Source organism: Tamandua tetradactyla, chromosome 11 (genome assembly GCF_023851605.1).
Source record: "Tamandua tetradactyla isolate mTamTet1 chromosome 11, mTamTet1.pri, whole genome shotgun sequence".
In the NCBI taxonomy this organism is placed as follows: domain Eukaryota; kingdom Metazoa; phylum Chordata; class Mammalia; order Pilosa; family Myrmecophagidae; genus Tamandua; species Tamandua tetradactyla.
The window spans coordinates 7,155,566-7,172,222 of record NC_135337.1 but is presented as its reverse complement, the minus strand read 5'-3'; the positions used below and the strand labels follow the sequence as shown (position 1 = coordinate 7,172,222).

The window sequence follows — 16,657 nt, the reverse complement described above, 5'->3', positions numbered from 1 at the left end:
TAAAACTTTCATTATTTGCAGATGACATGCTATACTTGGAAAATCCTGAGACATCTACAACAAAGTTACTTGACTTCATAAATTCAGCAAGGTGGCAGGATATAAAATTAATATGCAAAAATCAGTAACGTTATCAGAGCATGAGAAGAGGGAGGAAACAAGGCTAGAGGGTCATAGACTCCAATGAAGCTGGAGTTCTTGAGGCTTACTTCACTGATTATCTTCTCCAGATACAGAAGATGTCTACGGGGAGACCTAGGGCTGCTATGTTCATGTGTTTACCAGTATGCATGCTACTTGGTAGGCACGTTCTTTTTATTTTAAACATTTTTCTAATCTTTATTTTTTAAAAATATTTATCAAAGTTAATATATACATACACAGAAAAAAGCAAAGTCTTATAAAAAAATTAGACTCCTGTCTGACTGCCTTTCTAATTCCAGTTTAATTTCCTAAAAGCACTTTTTTATTGTATTGAAAATACATACCTTAAAATTTACCATTTTAACCATTTTTAAGTGTACAAATCAGCGGCATTAAGAATTTTCACAAAGTCCCCTTGGGGGAATGGTGAGAAAGGGGGAAAATTCGACTTCTCCAAGTAGAGAATTCTTGATATTCTCACAAGCAGTGGGGACAACCAAAGCAATAGGCTGAGCCCCCAATCTTAGGTTTGTTCATAAGAAACTTAACCCCGCAAAGGATAGGCTAAGCCTACTTAAAATTAGGCCTAAGAGTAACCCCCAAGAGAACCTCTTCTGTTGCTCAGATGTGGCCTCACTCTATCAGCCAACACAACAAGCAAACTCACTGCCCTCCCCCTCTACATGGGACATGGCTCTCAGGGATATGAACCTTCCTGGCAACGTGAGACAGAAATTCTAGAATGAACTGGGACTCAGCACCGAGGATTGAGAAAACCTCAACTGAAGGGGGGAAGAGAGAAATGAGACAAAATAATGTGTCAATGGCTGAGAGAGTCCAAACAGAGTTGAGAAGTTATCCTGGAGGTTATTTGCGCTGGTTTGCAAGAATGTATGTCCCTTAGAACAGCCATGTTTTAATCAAAATCCCATTTCATAAAGGCAGAATAATTCCTATTCAATACTGTATGTTTGAATCTGAAATTAGATCATCTCCCTAGAGGCGGTGTTAAGCTGGATTAGATATCGACATGTCTCTACCCATTTGGGTGGGTCTTGATAAATTTCTGGAGCCCTATAAAAGAGGAAACATTTTGGAGAATGATGGAGATTCAGAGAGAGTAGAACAGAACGACATAGCAATGAGAAGCAGGGTCCACCAGCCAGCAACCTTTGGAGGTGAAGGAACATGCCTCCCAGGGAGCTTCATGAAACAGGAATCCAGGAGAAGAAGCTAGCAGATGACGCCATGCTCACCATATGCCCTTCCAGATGAGAAAGAAACCCTGAACTTCATCGGCCTTCTTGAACCAAGGTATCTTTCTTTCCCTGGATGCCTTTAGATTGGACATATCTATAGACTTGCTTTAACTGGGACATTTTCTCGGCCTTAGAACTGTAAACTACCAACTCAATTAAAATCCCCTTTTTAAAAGCCGTTCTGTTTCCGGTATATCGCATTCCAGCAGCTAGCAAACTAGAACATTATTCTTATGCATTAAATAGACATCACCTTTTTAGTTAAGGTATTATGGAGGCTGGAGGGAACTGCCTGAAAATGTAGAGCTGTGTTTTAGTAGCCATGTTTCTAAAAGATGATTGTATAATGATATAGCTTTTACAATGTGACTGTATGATTGTGAAAACATTGTGTCTGATGCGTCTTTTATTTACCTTATGGACAGATGAGTAAAACATACAGATTAAAAATAAATAAATAACAGGGGGAACAAATGTTAAAATAAATTTAGTAGACTGAAATGCTAATGATCAATGAAAGGGAGAGGTAAGGGGTATGATATGTATGAATTTTTTTTCTGTTTTCTTTTTATTTCTTTTGATGAATTGATGAAAATGTTCTAAGAAATTATCATGATGATGAATAACAACTATGTGATGATATTGTGAATTACTGATTATATATGTAGAATGGAATGATTATATGGTAAGAATGTTTGTGTTTGAATGTAAGTATGTTTAATAAATAAAATAAATTTTAAAAAAAGGAAAAAAAAAATCAGTAACATTTCAGGTACACAGGTAGTTCAGCTGTTAGAATGCCTGCCTTTTATGCAGGAGACCCAAGTTTGATTCCCAGACCATGCAAAAAAAAAAATCAGAAATGTTTCCATATATAAGCAATGATCTGAGTCAATTAAGGAAATAAAAAACCCATTCAAAATAGCAACTAATAGAATCAAGTATCAAGGAATGAACTTAACTAGGGACATAAAGGACTTGTACATAGGAAACTACATAACATTGTTAAAAGAAATCAAAGAAGACCTAAATAGGTCAAAAGGCCTTCCCTGCTCATGGATAGGAGGGTTAAATATAGTTAAGATGTAAATTCTACCCAAATTGATAAACAGATTCAACGCAGTACCAATCAAAATTCCAACAACCTTCTTTGAAGACTTGGAAAAGCTAGTGACCACATTTATCTGGAAGGGAAAGAGACCCTGAATAGCTAAAAGCATCCCCCAAAAAAGAAGACTGAAGTGGGAGGATTAACACTTTCTGATTTTAAAACTTATTATAAACCCACAGTGGTCAAAACAGAATGGTACTGGCCCAAAGACAGAAGTATTGAGCAGTGGAATTAAATTGAGAGCACAGAAACAGACCACCAAATCTATGGTCAACTGATCTTCGACAAGACTCCCAAATCCACTCAACTGGAACAAAATAGTCTTTTCATTAAATGGGCATGGAGAACTGGATATCAATAGCCAAAAGGATGAAAGAGGACCCCTAACCTTATACCCTATACAAAAATTAACTCAAAGTGGTTCAAACACCTGATTATAAGAGCCAGTACCATGTAGCTCTTAGAAGAAATGTAGAGGTAGCTTTTTAAACTTTATACCTAAAGCATAACCAACAAAAGAAAAAACAGATAAACACAAACTTCTCAAAATCAAACGCTTTTGTGCCTCAAAAGACGATGTCAGGGGGATGCAACAGTAGTTCAGTGGAAGAATTCTTATTTGCCATGCAGAAGACCCAGGTTCGATTCGTGGACCATGCATTTGCTAAAAACAAACAAACTAACAAAAAATCAAACAAAAATTCAATAAATAGTGCTGCAATAATGGGATACTAATATGGAAAAAGATTAAAATGTGACCCCACCATACAGTATACCAAAAAAAAAAGTGAGAAGGCAGCTAACTCAATGGGAGAAAATATTTGGAAATCACACATCAGATAAAGGTTTGATATCCTATGTTCACAGGATACACAGAAATCATACACAACTCAACAACAAAAGAACAAGAAACCCAATTATAAAGTGGGCTAAAGATGTGAATAGACATTTTTCCTGAAGAGCAAATACAGATGGCTGAAAAGCACATGAAGAGATGCTCATTTTCAGTAGCTATAAAGGAAATGCAGATTGAGACTACGAGATACCACCTCACACCTATAAGAATAGCTGCTATTAAACAAACAGCAAACTACAAATGTTAGAGAGGATGTGGAGAAATTGGGGCACTGATGCACTGTTGGTGGAAATGTATAATGGTGCACCGCTATGGAAAACAGCTTGACGGTTCCTTAGGAAACGAAATATGAAGTTGCCCTATAGCCTGGCTATACCACTACTCGAAATACCCAGAAGAGCTGAAAGCAGTGACAGAAACAGATACTTGTATACAGATGTTCATATCAGTATTATTCACAATCTCCAAAAGATGGAAACAATCCAAGTGTCCATGAACAGATGAGTGGATTAACAAAATGTAGTATATATACATACACAACGGACTATTATGCAGTAGTAAGACGAAACGACATCCTAAAGAACATGACAAAATGGGTAAGCCTTGAGGACATAATGTTGAGTGAAATAAGCCAAACACAAAAGGACAGATACGGTACAACTTCACTTTTATGACCATGGTAAAGGAAAAACCAGGGGTTTATAATACAGAATATAGGTAACTTAGAGATACATGGAAGCTAGTCATGGGTGAATGGTTAACTAATTAGGATGAACTTAAATGTAAGGGATTAGATAGAAGTGATGGTTGTTCACTAGTGGGTCTATAAGTAATACTAACATATTAAAGGTGAACATGACTGAAAAGGGTTGTATAGACCCATGTGCTCCACTGATTAAAACTGCAAATATAAATAAGTTCTTGCATGAAGTACTGCAAAGGTAAGAATCTTGTACAGAGTGTATAATTTCAGGGTACAGGGGGAAAACTGCTATTGCATGCTATGGGCTGTATTTAACAGGAAAACATCAACAGTACCACAACACCAAACCAAGGGGTAAATAATGGGAGAAGGGACAAGAGTTAAGGGGAGGTCTGCATTTTCTATTTGGTGAGGGTATGTTTATCAGTTATTTTTTTCTTGGGAACAATGAAATTGTCTAAAATTGAGAGTGTTAATGGGCTGTGGACTTTGGACATTATCTACAATGCTTAATGAATGCAGGTGGCTGAAGGATGCACTGATTGAGAAGTAGATTGGCGAATGATGATGTATATATATGATCAAATATTGTACTGCTACAAAAAAAAAGGAACAAAGTTGTGAAGCATGCAACATGGTAAGGCAAAATAAACCAGAAATAAAAGAGCAATTATTGTATGGTCTCATTTAGAAAATGCTTATAAGAAAACAGGGGCCTAGATTGTAAACTCTTAGAGCAGTCACATTTTGTCCAGAGTGGTAATTATTATTTCTTGATTTATAGAGGCTGTTTTATGTATGTATAATCTGGTATTCAGAGATAAAAACGAAGGCAATCGGGTCAGGATTAAGGTAATTCACAACACAGGGGTAAGGAAGACATTGACAATATTTTAGAACATCACCTATTCTTTGAGACCAAAGAAAGAAAGGTTTATTTCATCCAAAACCTAAACTTTCTGTAGCACATTTCTAACTCAACCTGTTTGGATAGATCACTTAAACAATCTAAACACAGGGAGCCCAGAATAAGAACGAGGGACTTTAATTCTGTACAGCTTAATGCAATGCCTGGATAAATCCTGGAGTATATTAAGCAGATAATCAAAAAATATTGGCAAAATCCTGTGAGGGATGGGAGAAAAAATATGGAACTATTAAACTTCACCACCAAGAAGAAACCCCTGATACTGTGTCAAACATGAGGACCACCCAAATCAACAGGTCAAGCCCCTGATCTTGAGGCTTGCTCTTGTGAAGGTTACGTATGTAGTAGAGAAGCTTAGCCTACCTATAGGTATGCCTAAGAGTTACTTCTTGTGGATCTCTTTTGTTGCTTAGTTGTGGCCTCTGTCTCTCTATAAGCCCAACTCTACAAGTGAAATCACTGCCCTCCCCCCTACATGGGACATGACATCCAGGGGTTAGAGTCTCACTGGCGGCATGGGAGATGACTCCTAGGGATGAGCATGGCCCTAACACTGTGGAATGATCAATGTCATTCTCATCAAAAGGGGGAAAAAGTGTAACAAATAAGGTATCACTGACTGAGAGGGTTCAAACAGAGTCGAGAGGCTACTCTGGAGGTCACTCTTATGTAAGCTTCAGTAAGACATTCCTACCCATCACAGCTTGGCAAACCCCAACCAATACTTATTATATAAGATTCTGCAAAGGTTCCATGTACTAGAGTAACTTTTCAGAAACCTACAACCTCCAGGTGGGTCCCTGGACCAGATAAGTCCTGAAATGCAGAGGGGCCAGCCTCTCCAGAACATCAACTAGTTCCATCCCCTTATTCCATATCATCAACAGCTCCTTCCAATGTTAAAAAGTTAGAATGGACATAGCCCAAATACTCCTAAAGAATGAGAGAAAGATCAAAAAGTGACGGTGGAATTATACAGAGAAGATACAGTTTTACAAACAAGTATGACTGCTAGATAATTATACTGGTATTTCTTTTAGTCTCCAGTATCTTAGAGCAGCTTGAAGTAAAAATCTAAAACTGTGGAATTGTAACCTAAACCATACTCTGACATCTGTTCTACAAATTATTGTGATGTGCACTTTGAAATTTATTGCTTTTTAGTATATGTGTTATTTTTCACAAAAAAGAAAAAAAAAGTCAATTGTGATGATAAATGTACCACTATATGATGATATTGTGAACCACTGATTGTATGCTTTTGATGATTACATGGTATGTGAATATATAATATATATCAACAAAATACAAATAATTTTTAAAAAGGTCAAAGATGTATTTAGTAGGACCCATGTTCAGAATGTATACATACAAAACCAAAATACCCATATAAAATTCTTAAAACCTTTCTTATATTACACTAAATTATCTAAATTAGAAATGAGAAAAAAAGAGCCAATATTTATTGGATTTTACCTTAAAACGAATACCCATATTCTGTGTGACTGAGAAGGACTAGAAACAATGACCAAGTTGGTAGCAATGAGTACCCAGTAACAACGAGAAGATTACCTCCAAACACCCATTTCTCCACTAACATGACCAGAATCTCTTTGAAAAATGGCTTATTCCAGGTGTGAAGCAGAAAATGTACAAGATGAACCTGGAACATCTCTTCATACTAGAAAACAAGGAAGCGTTCAAAGACTACTGGAATTATATCAACAGGACTACAGGAGTAAATTTGAAAAAGCTCGGACAGGCCAAAAATGGAATCATGTAACCATTAATAAAAGTAACATTTATAATGGATTAAAACAGATAAACTGTTTAAATATATGAGTCCATCAAGATAAGAAAATGAAGTGATCACCTTTGGAGGGTGTTAGGAACCAACTCATTTTCTGAAAATAGGTAAATAAAAGAGAAATAATCAAGTACTTATCCTGCCTTTTTATAACCAAATAGTTGATGACAAAGTTTCTCTTTTAAAAATTATTCTAAATAAATAAATAAAGAAGGAACAACATCATAAACAAATTATCAGTTTTCAACCACTAATAAAATAATAGATCTAGGCAATGATCATCTACTATCACCAAAAAAAAAAAAGGGGAGTGGTGTTGGTAAAAAGGGGCAAACAATACATGTCCCCGGTGGGAGTGTAAACTACCACCAACGAAGTATTCTTACCTAAGATCAAACCTGAATTTGTGTTAAACAATAACAACAAACCTCTTGATCTAAATACCAATATAGAAAAAAAATACAGGAGCTAAGTATATTTAGATAAGTATATTTAAGTGACAACGTAGGGGAAACAGGGAAAACTCCAGGACAAAGAACTACTTTCTTCAACAAGTTGCTGAAGGGAAAGAGATTCCAACAAACATATCAGCAATGGTAATGTATACGGCTTATATAAATCTGGAAAAAAAAAAAAAAAAAAAAAAGGCAGACTATTAACTGGATCTTACTAATATTTAAAAATTACTATTAATCTGTTCGGTATGATACTGATTTTGTAGATATATATATATATATATTTTTAAAGCCAGTATCAGAAATTTATTTTTAAATTTCCAGGGTGTAGTTTAGGATTTTAGCACATCTTTTTTAGTTTGTTTGTTTAATTTATTTTGTATTATCAAACCAAAACAACATACAAGCATGAACATTCTTAAAATACAAATATTCTGTCTACGGTGTACAATCAATGGCTCACAATATCATCACATAGTAGTATATTCATCACCATGATCATTTTTTAGAACATTTGCATCACTTCAGAAATAGAAAAGAAAAAAGAAAAAACTCACACATGCCGTAGCCCTTACCCTTTCCCTCTCATTGACCACTAGTATTTCCATCTACTCAATATATTTTAACCTTTGTTCCCCCTATTTTTATTCTATACCCCTTATCACTCCCTTTCATTGTTCATTAGTATTTCAATCTATTCAATTTATTTTAACATTTGTTTGCCCTATTATTTATTTATTTTTAATGCATTTTTTCCCTCATCTGTCAATATCATAGATAAAAGGAGCATCAGACACAAGGTTTTCACAATCACACAGTCACACTGTGAAAGCTATATCATTATACAATCATCTTCAAGAAACATGGCTACTAGAACACAGCGCTACAAGCTATGTATTTTTTAATACTTGTCTTTAAGTGATACATACTGAAAGTTACAAGAGAAATATGATCATCTGAAATTTGCTTCAAAATAATCCGAAGTAGAGGGGAATGGGTAGGAAACGAGAGTGGCCATTACTTGATTAATTGACGAAGCTGGGTTATAAGTGTGTATGTGATCACTGCAAACTCTGCTTTTTAATGCATTTGAAATTTTTGTAATAAAAAAAATTAATCATTTATAACATAATACTCACCTTCCCCGACTGCCAGTACTAGAAGTACTAGGGGGTCTCACAGGTGTGTGAGAATTGGATAAACCTGAAAAATAATACATCAAAATGAATATTAATGATTATAATATCCAGATTTTATCTACTAGTTATCAATTCTTGGAAATCAGACCTTGTCCCTAAGACACGGATAGCAGGGCAGACTTTAACCAGTTTCTCTCAGCCGAGTTGAGACATCACCTTAGCATTCTTCTCCGAGCAACTCTATCCAATCAATGAAAACCACTGACTCAAGAGAAAAATATCTGCCATTCCTCCCCTAAGTTATATGGTAAGATATATTACTTAAATATTCCTATTAATTATTCCTTCTTTGAGAAATCCTGCAATAATTCTATAAAACTTCAAAAATTTTGTGGCTCAATGTGCTAATGATGTATCTCACCCCAAAACCAACACTTAAGTTCAGATCCCTCTAGAAATAACTAGGTGATGTGTTTCAGTGGAAGGAAGTAACATTTAATTTATATAAGAAAAACACATTCTATAATCAGTTTTGGATTGTCAACCTATTTGGAGTTACCTCAGTCATTCATTCATAAAAGTCCCATTTGAATCAACTGGCATAAGACAACTGGGATTTTGGAAGGGGTCTGCATCTCACGGACAGTGAATAGTCAAATTTCAACTGTTTCTAATAAATCTGAGTTTTCGCTTAAAGTGACAATTTGAAAATTCACTTTCCTTTCCTCAACTCTTTTGTTTTTTAAACAGCTTTTCTACAAGCACTACTTTATACAAAGCTTTGGGGTAAAACCAAAGAACTTTTCAACTAACTGTACTGTAAAAATAAGACATGGGATGTAAATATATCTCCAAATCCAGCAAATAATGTAAATACAACTGGATGGGGGAGTTCTAAACAAGCGCATTCTATAAACATATTATTATTACTTAGAAGTAGTTGAATATTGCCAGCAGTATTTGAAAAATAAAAGAGCAATCAGGAAAACATTTATCTGACACTGACAGATTTTTATTTTTTTTATATCGCCTTACCTGATGATCCTGGAGACAGGGCTGAGGGTCCTGGGGAAGGATTCATGGTGCTTGTAGGCTGTGGGGGTAGGTGGCTGCCTGAGATATACCTGCTTAGTAGATTATCTAAACTACTTGAACCAGCATCTTCCAACTGAAGAGAAAGAAGAAAAAGATAAATTTGCTTTTATTAAAACAAAGGAGAAGTTAACTTCATCAGTGCAACTGCTTATGCTCACAGCTTGCAAATAAGCTAACAGAATAGCCAATATTAAACTCAGTTTAAATGTTGCTTTCTCGGGTTCCTAAAGACCCAAACAGAATAAAGTTTATATGAATAAAGCTACAATATTATTCAGTATAATTAATATTATTCAACAATTTTTGCTGCTCGATACTCAATGATCCACTAAATCCCACAGAGCTACCACGAAAATAGCTCTGACACACTCTCAGAAGCTGCCTTTCTCCAAAACTGCTGTGGGATCCTATTTATTAGATTTGTCTCCAGTGTCTCCCCTGGTTCAACAACCCTAGCCCTCAACTAAACAGAAATCTGATTATGTCTGTACCCAGTTTTAAAGCTCTGAAAAACTCATACACTCAACAGAAAGCCCTTAGCCTGACATTTAAGTCCCCTTATCACTCAAACAAAAAAAGCTGGCAATAGGAGAGGTGGGCCTTTTCTCACTTAGAGGCAGCAGGATAAAACTAGACGACCTGGCACTGTGACTTTATACTGACCCCAGCATGAACACCAGTTTCTGAATCTTTAAAACATTCTGTCTACATCATAGGGAGTGAAAAATTATTTGCATGAAAAAGTGCAAATACTATTTAATTATGAGAATTACCTTAAATTTTGTACTATTCTATGTAAGAGATAGTCAAATTTTTCTTGCTTAAGTAAATGCTAATCATCTTGCTTACTGGTCTCCCTGTACTCACTCTTACTCCCTTTATAATCTTTTCTCCCTCTAGAGTCAGGATTATTTTTTTATACAATTCTACTTCTGGTTCAAGACAAAAAAATTGAATATACGCATTTTCTTCCTCTCTTTTTCTCTCAAAAATTATAAAAACAAACAAGGATGACATCAAAGAAACTTCAAAGAAAACTCAATATAACCAAAGATGAATTAGAACGATAGAAAAACTATCAGAGTAGAATGGCTCACAACATATCACATATAAGAGAAGATCTTCCTAAAAAGTAAACAAATTCCTTTTTGTTTACTTTTGAGGGCAAATTCCTCACAAAGCCCTTAAAAAAAAAAAAAAAAAAACACCCCAAGGTCAGAGACACGAAGGGCTGAAGAGACTGGAGGCCACAGGCTAGCTAGAGGGGCAACGAGAGGATCTTAGTGCCCCACAGTCACAACTGTTGGCCAAGGATTCACCTGTAAGCTTTAACTGAAGGGGAATCCTTAGCTGTGACTGAAGTCAACTGCTGGATTTGTGAAGCGGGGGAGCTCCTACTGTGGGCCACCGATGGAAGAGGGGCTGTATCCTAATTAAAAACAAAGGTCGGGGAGGTAGTTCAAAGCAAAGAAGAAACTCACATTTTTTACTTCTACCCTTCCTTCCCATTCCTTTCATACTCTCCTCCCACAATATACATTTCTGGCATATAAACATGGCTAAAGCTAGAGGAGCAGACATATTAGGAAGAAGTAAACAGGGAATATATGAAAGGGCTTCCCTGACTCCACAACTGCCCTCAACAGGTAAATGCTAGTTGGAGCACTCGCCTCAAGGTTTTGCTATACATGGGCAAGAGTCAACATAAACAAAATTCAAAGAATAATTGGGGAAAAAATTAATCATGTTGTCATTAAGACAATTTTTCTGACCATCTCTTTGTGCCAAGCACTGTTCTTGGTAAGAGAACTAATAGTTAATTATTAATCTCTTAATACAGATGGCAAAATTGCTGGTTCTTCCTCCAGATCCATTCTCCTCTATTTCTGAACACCGTTATTTAGCTAGAAGTTTTTCCCAGCCTCTTTTTTATCACCATGTGTGGCCATGAAATTAAGGTCCTGCCAGTGAAATGTCAGTCTAAGTGATGTGGTGAATTTCCAAATCACTTGCTTAAAAAGGAACTCCCTTGCCACGGACTTGCACTTCACTTCCTGAGGGCTGGAAGTCGCAGACAAGCACATTCAGACAGGGCAAGGCCTCAGCAGGGCTACGAGCTTTTTCTCTAAAGAGTCCGACAGTAATTATTTTAGTCTTTGTGGACCATGTACAGTCTCAGGCATATATTTTTAATTGTTTTAAAATACCCTTTAAAAAATGTAAAAATTCTTAGCTTGAGAATCATACGGAAATACACTGCAGGTCTATCACCCTTAGTTGGCCTTAGTTTGTCAATAAGGGATGGTGAAGAAACAAATCTTAGACCCTGAGTCACTGCAAGGAACACATGATAGGTGCTATTAAATAATTCCTATGAATTAAAAGGAAAATGGCAATCCAATAGAAAAATGCACAAAGGATCTCAGATGATTCGCAGAGAAATAAAAGTTACCAACAAAAAAGACCACCAATCATACTAATAAAAGACAAGTAAATGAAATCAACAAAAATGTCATTTTTATCTATCAGTGTGGTAAAAATGGAAGAAAAGACATTAATTTGGTCAGTGCTGGAGAGAAATGCAGAAATGAACATTTTCAAACACATAAGCTGTCATAACATTTTTGGAAAGCAATTTTTCAACATCTATCAACTTTTGATCCAGTAATTCCACTTCTACAAATTTATCTCAGAGAAATATTTGCATAAGGGTTTAAAAATACATGTTTAACATTCAATGCAGTTTTATAAAAACAGCTTTACTGAGGTATAAATGACATAAAATAACCTAAATATATTTAAAGTATACAGCATGACACTCTTTTTGACATATGTATACATCCCTGAAACCATCATCAAAATTAAAAATAGTGAACATATCATATATATCACCTAAGTTTCTTCATACCCTTGTAACCACTCCCCACCCGTTTTCTTCCTAAGCCCATCCCCAAATGACTGAGGAAGGGGCTTTTTGTAATATTAAGTTTGTAATACTAACTTTGCTTTTCTCTAGAGTTTTATATAAAGGGAATCATATAGTATGTATTTTTTCACCTGGTTTCTTTCACTCAGTGTAATTATGCTGAAAATCATCCATATGGCTATAGGTGTCAATAGGTCCTTCCTTTTTATTGTTAATATTCATATATCATAATCTATTTATCCATTTACCTGTAGGTGGGCATTTGGGTTGTTTCCAATTCTTAGTTTATTACAAATAAAGCTATTAAAAACCTTTGGTTACAAGTATTTGTATGAATGGATATTTTCTTTTCTCTTGGATAAATATGTAGGAGTGAAATACCTGATTCCTAGGGTAGATATTATTTTTTTTCATCTTATTGTAAAATATAACATATATATATATTCATATTAGGGTAGGTATTTTTAACTGTTTAAGAAACTGCCAAATTCATTTTCCAAAAGTAGTTGTACCATTTTATATTCCCATCAACAGTGTATGAGGGCTCCAGTTCCTCCACATTCTTACTTGGTATGCTTAACGCTCAGTCTTTTTAATTTTAGCCAATCTACAGGGAGTATCTCATTGTGGTTTTAATATGCATTTCCCTAATGACTAATGGTGTTGAGCGTCTTTTCATAAATGCAACTTCGTTTTCTAAAGGTACAATATACCCAACAAAATGGGACACTCACGTACAGCTTTAAAAAAGGGAAAACTTTATGAAGTACAATAAAATATCCAAAAACAAAACCATAAAATGGCAAAACAGATTTATGGTGCTAGGTCTATTAATGGTACAATCTCTGTGGTTGTTACTTTAAAAAAAGCTTCACTATAATAAATCCATAGAGACAGAAAGATTCGTGGTTGCCAGGGGCTCAGGGAAGGAGGGTTTGGGTAGAACTGCTTAATGAGCACAAGGTTTCTTTTTGAGATGATGAAATGTTCTGGAACTAGTTAGTGGTGATAATTGTACAATACTGTGAACTTTACCATACAAAAACAAAAACTATATGTGTACGTGTGTGTGTGTGTTCCTTTACTCAAGTTTATATATGCCTAGGAAAAAAAACCTGAAAAGATCTACACTACTCATAATTGTGCTGGGATTTAATTGGGTAAAGAAGAAAGGGGTAGATAAATATTTCCATTTTTCCAATTAAGCACTTTGAGCTTTTAAAAATGAAATATGTTACGTTAATAATTTGAAAAGTCCATAGAGGCCTTTAAAAAAAGGCATTCTGGTAGGTCGTGTACCATGGATTCCTCAAACCACCTCCACAACAAAACCCTACTAAATGGCTTCTCACTGAGTTTAGGTTAAAATTCAAAATTCTTTACACAGCTTACAAATAGCCGTTACGATCTGGTTTCTACTTCTCTCTCCTGACTCATTTCATGCCACTCCCTCTTTTTCCTTTTGCCCTTTTCTCATTGGCCTTTCTTTTGTCTTCAAAAGTGTCCAGATCCCTCAAAGCTCCTGAACTTTGAAATACTGTTCCTAATAAAATTTACTGTTGATATACCAACCCCACCCAGGCTAACTCCTGCTCAGTATACAGGTCTCAAAGGATTTCTAAACTCCCTAAGATTTGGTCAGTTTCCCTAATATAGACTCTCCTTTTGGTAATACTCTGTGATTTCCCCTTTCAGTAATACCATGCAGTTTTTTATAAGCAGGACAAATATCTATGAATGTCTGTATTCTCTTGGCCTGTAAGCTCCATGACAGCATGGTAGCCAAAACCAAGGACTGCAGGTCTCTCTTGCTTTCCACTGTTCCTGAAGGAAAGCACAAAGTCAGTGCTCAACACACACTTGTTGAACTTATGGTCCTAATTTTCCTATTCAACATATCTCTTGATCCTTCCTCCCTAATCTTACTTTATAATAATAATAAGCGGTGGAAGAAGAAAAAGAGGAGGATGAAAAGGAAGAGGAGGAGGAAAATAATCATAGATAGTAACTAACATTTACTGAATACTTACATTGGCAGATACCATACTAAAATGGATTAAATGGATTATCTTATTTAATCATCCCAACTCCATGAGGCAAAATCTATTATTATTCTCATTTCAAGAGTATCTTAACATTACATCATATAAAGATCTTTTTTGGTTTCCAAAGGCAGATTAAGAATCTCCTTCCTGTACTTCTATCACCTATGCACAATTTATAGCAACAAGACTATTTACAAAAAATTCAATTATTGTTTAGATATCTATCTCCCTATTGTATGGAAAACCTGAGGTCGAAGACCACTTTCCTTTCATCCTTGAAACCAGTACATAGTAACTAGTACACGGCAAATTCTCAAATATTTGTTAAAGAAAATATATGCAATGGAATAACAATAGCAATCTGTGTTTCAAGAAATGCTTTGGTGTTTTACTGTTCTGAAGATTTGGCTTTGAACCCGATAAAAAGACTAGGTATTTAAGTATTATTCTACCAATCAAGGGAAAATGCCACACTTTACCTACAAAACAGAAATGTTTTAAATCTGAAAAATCAAACACATGTACTGTTACCAAGAGTGAGACTAAATATAAAAACATTAAACATCTTTTATATATGATCAAAATGTAAATGTTAAACTCCTCAGAGCATTAATGTATTTGTTCTAGGTCACTATATCACCGTTAGAAGATCTGACTTAACATGATCAAAAGTATTATGTCAATAATTCTACATCTATTCTGTTTTGCTTCAATAATCTCATTTCTATTTTATTACTTCCATATGTGTTTTCTAACTCCTTCAAGGAAAACGCATTTACCATTTCCCAGGTCAAATAAAACTTCCTTATCTTGACCAACTTCCCTAAATGAGAAAAGGTCTTGCATATATTAAGAAGTACAACTCAATCCGTCAGAAAGTTTTTCCTGATTAAGTAAAATAAGAGATTTGGCCTCAATGTTTCATGTGTGTGAGGGTTAATGCTGCGTGTCAACATGGCTAGGCCACAGTACCTAGTTATTTAACCAAACACTTTTTGTAGATGTGGCTGAGTGTGAGTCTCGCTGAATTAGTTAACAGCCTTAGGAGAAAAGACTGAGGTTTACTGGAGAAGAAATTCTGTCTTGAAATTGCAGAATTCTAGCCTGCCCTACAAATTTCAGACTCAAGATTGCAATATCAACCCTGCCTGAGTTTTCAGCCTGCCAGCCACATGAATATTCCAATTTTTTAGAATAAATCTCCACCCACAGTGATTTCAGAGGACAAGAATCTTAAGAATATTTCCTGAGGTAGTTCTGGGGTTTTGGGAATTAATTTTCTTAACTGAACAGCTTAAAGGCACTAGTGATCCTATTTCCAGTGGTCAACAGTATGAAGCTGGGGACACTGAATCCTTACATTTTGCTGAATCTTCTTTTCCAGCAGAAGCAGTCCTTCCACCCGTCTAAGGAGATTAACCTTGTTTTGCCTGAGGAATCTACAATGGCCTCCCTGAAAGGAGTGCTTGCAAGATACTGATAATTCTCCCAGTACCTACCTCCAACACAGCTCTATTCTTTTAGACTTACAACTAGACTAAACCCAGAACTCCATGCATTATGGGAAGGTCAGGTCCCCTTGAGGAAGGATCCTGCCATATTGCCAAAAATTTACACTATTAATTTTTCCCTCAGCCTCCTCCAAAGGAACCTACAGCCTATAGGCTGACTGTACACTGGGGAAAAAGAAATAACCAGTCGTTGGGGGGACTACTGGACACTGGCACTGAATAACAATAATTCCTGGAGATCTGAAACATCTACCATTTAGAGTAGGGACTTACATTGTCAAGTGTTAATGGAGTTTTAGCTTGGGTCCATCTCACAGTGGGTCCAGAGGATCCCCAAGGCTATCCTGCAGCTATTTTCCCAGTTCCAGAATACATAACTGAAAGATACATACTCAGAACGGGCAGAATGTCCACACTGATTCCCTGACCTGTAGATTAAAGGCTGTCATTTTAATCTTAAGCAAGTAGAAGCCAACTGACTATGCCTTAGAAAACACTAAACCAAAAACAATACCATATTCCTGAAAAGACTGCAGAGATTAGTGTCACCATCAAGAACTTGAAGGATACAAGAATGGTGAATCCCACTACATCCTCATTCAATTTGCCTATCTTTCCTGTGCAGAAAGCTGATGCATCTTGGAGAATGACAGTGGATTATCATAAACTTGTAGCCAC

At 35.8% G+C, this 16,657-nt stretch overlaps 1 protein-coding gene across 2 annotated transcripts in view; it reads right to left on the bottom strand.

Moving 5' to 3' along the window:
• The window catches only part of TRIM33 (tripartite motif containing 33), a 159,263-nt gene that overhangs the window by 15,859 nt on the left and 126,747 nt on the right, over positions 1-16,657 (bottom strand). For both annotated transcript variants that reach the window (XM_077119811.1, XM_077119812.1), the window contains exons 12-13: positions 9,438-9,570; positions 8,403-8,466 (exon numbers count right to left, since the gene is read on the bottom strand). In XM_077119811.1, the coding sequence (XP_076975926.1) occupies positions 8,403-8,466; positions 9,438-9,570 (197 nt within the window). The remainder of the gene's footprint in view (positions 1-8,402; positions 8,467-9,437; positions 9,571-16,657) is intronic.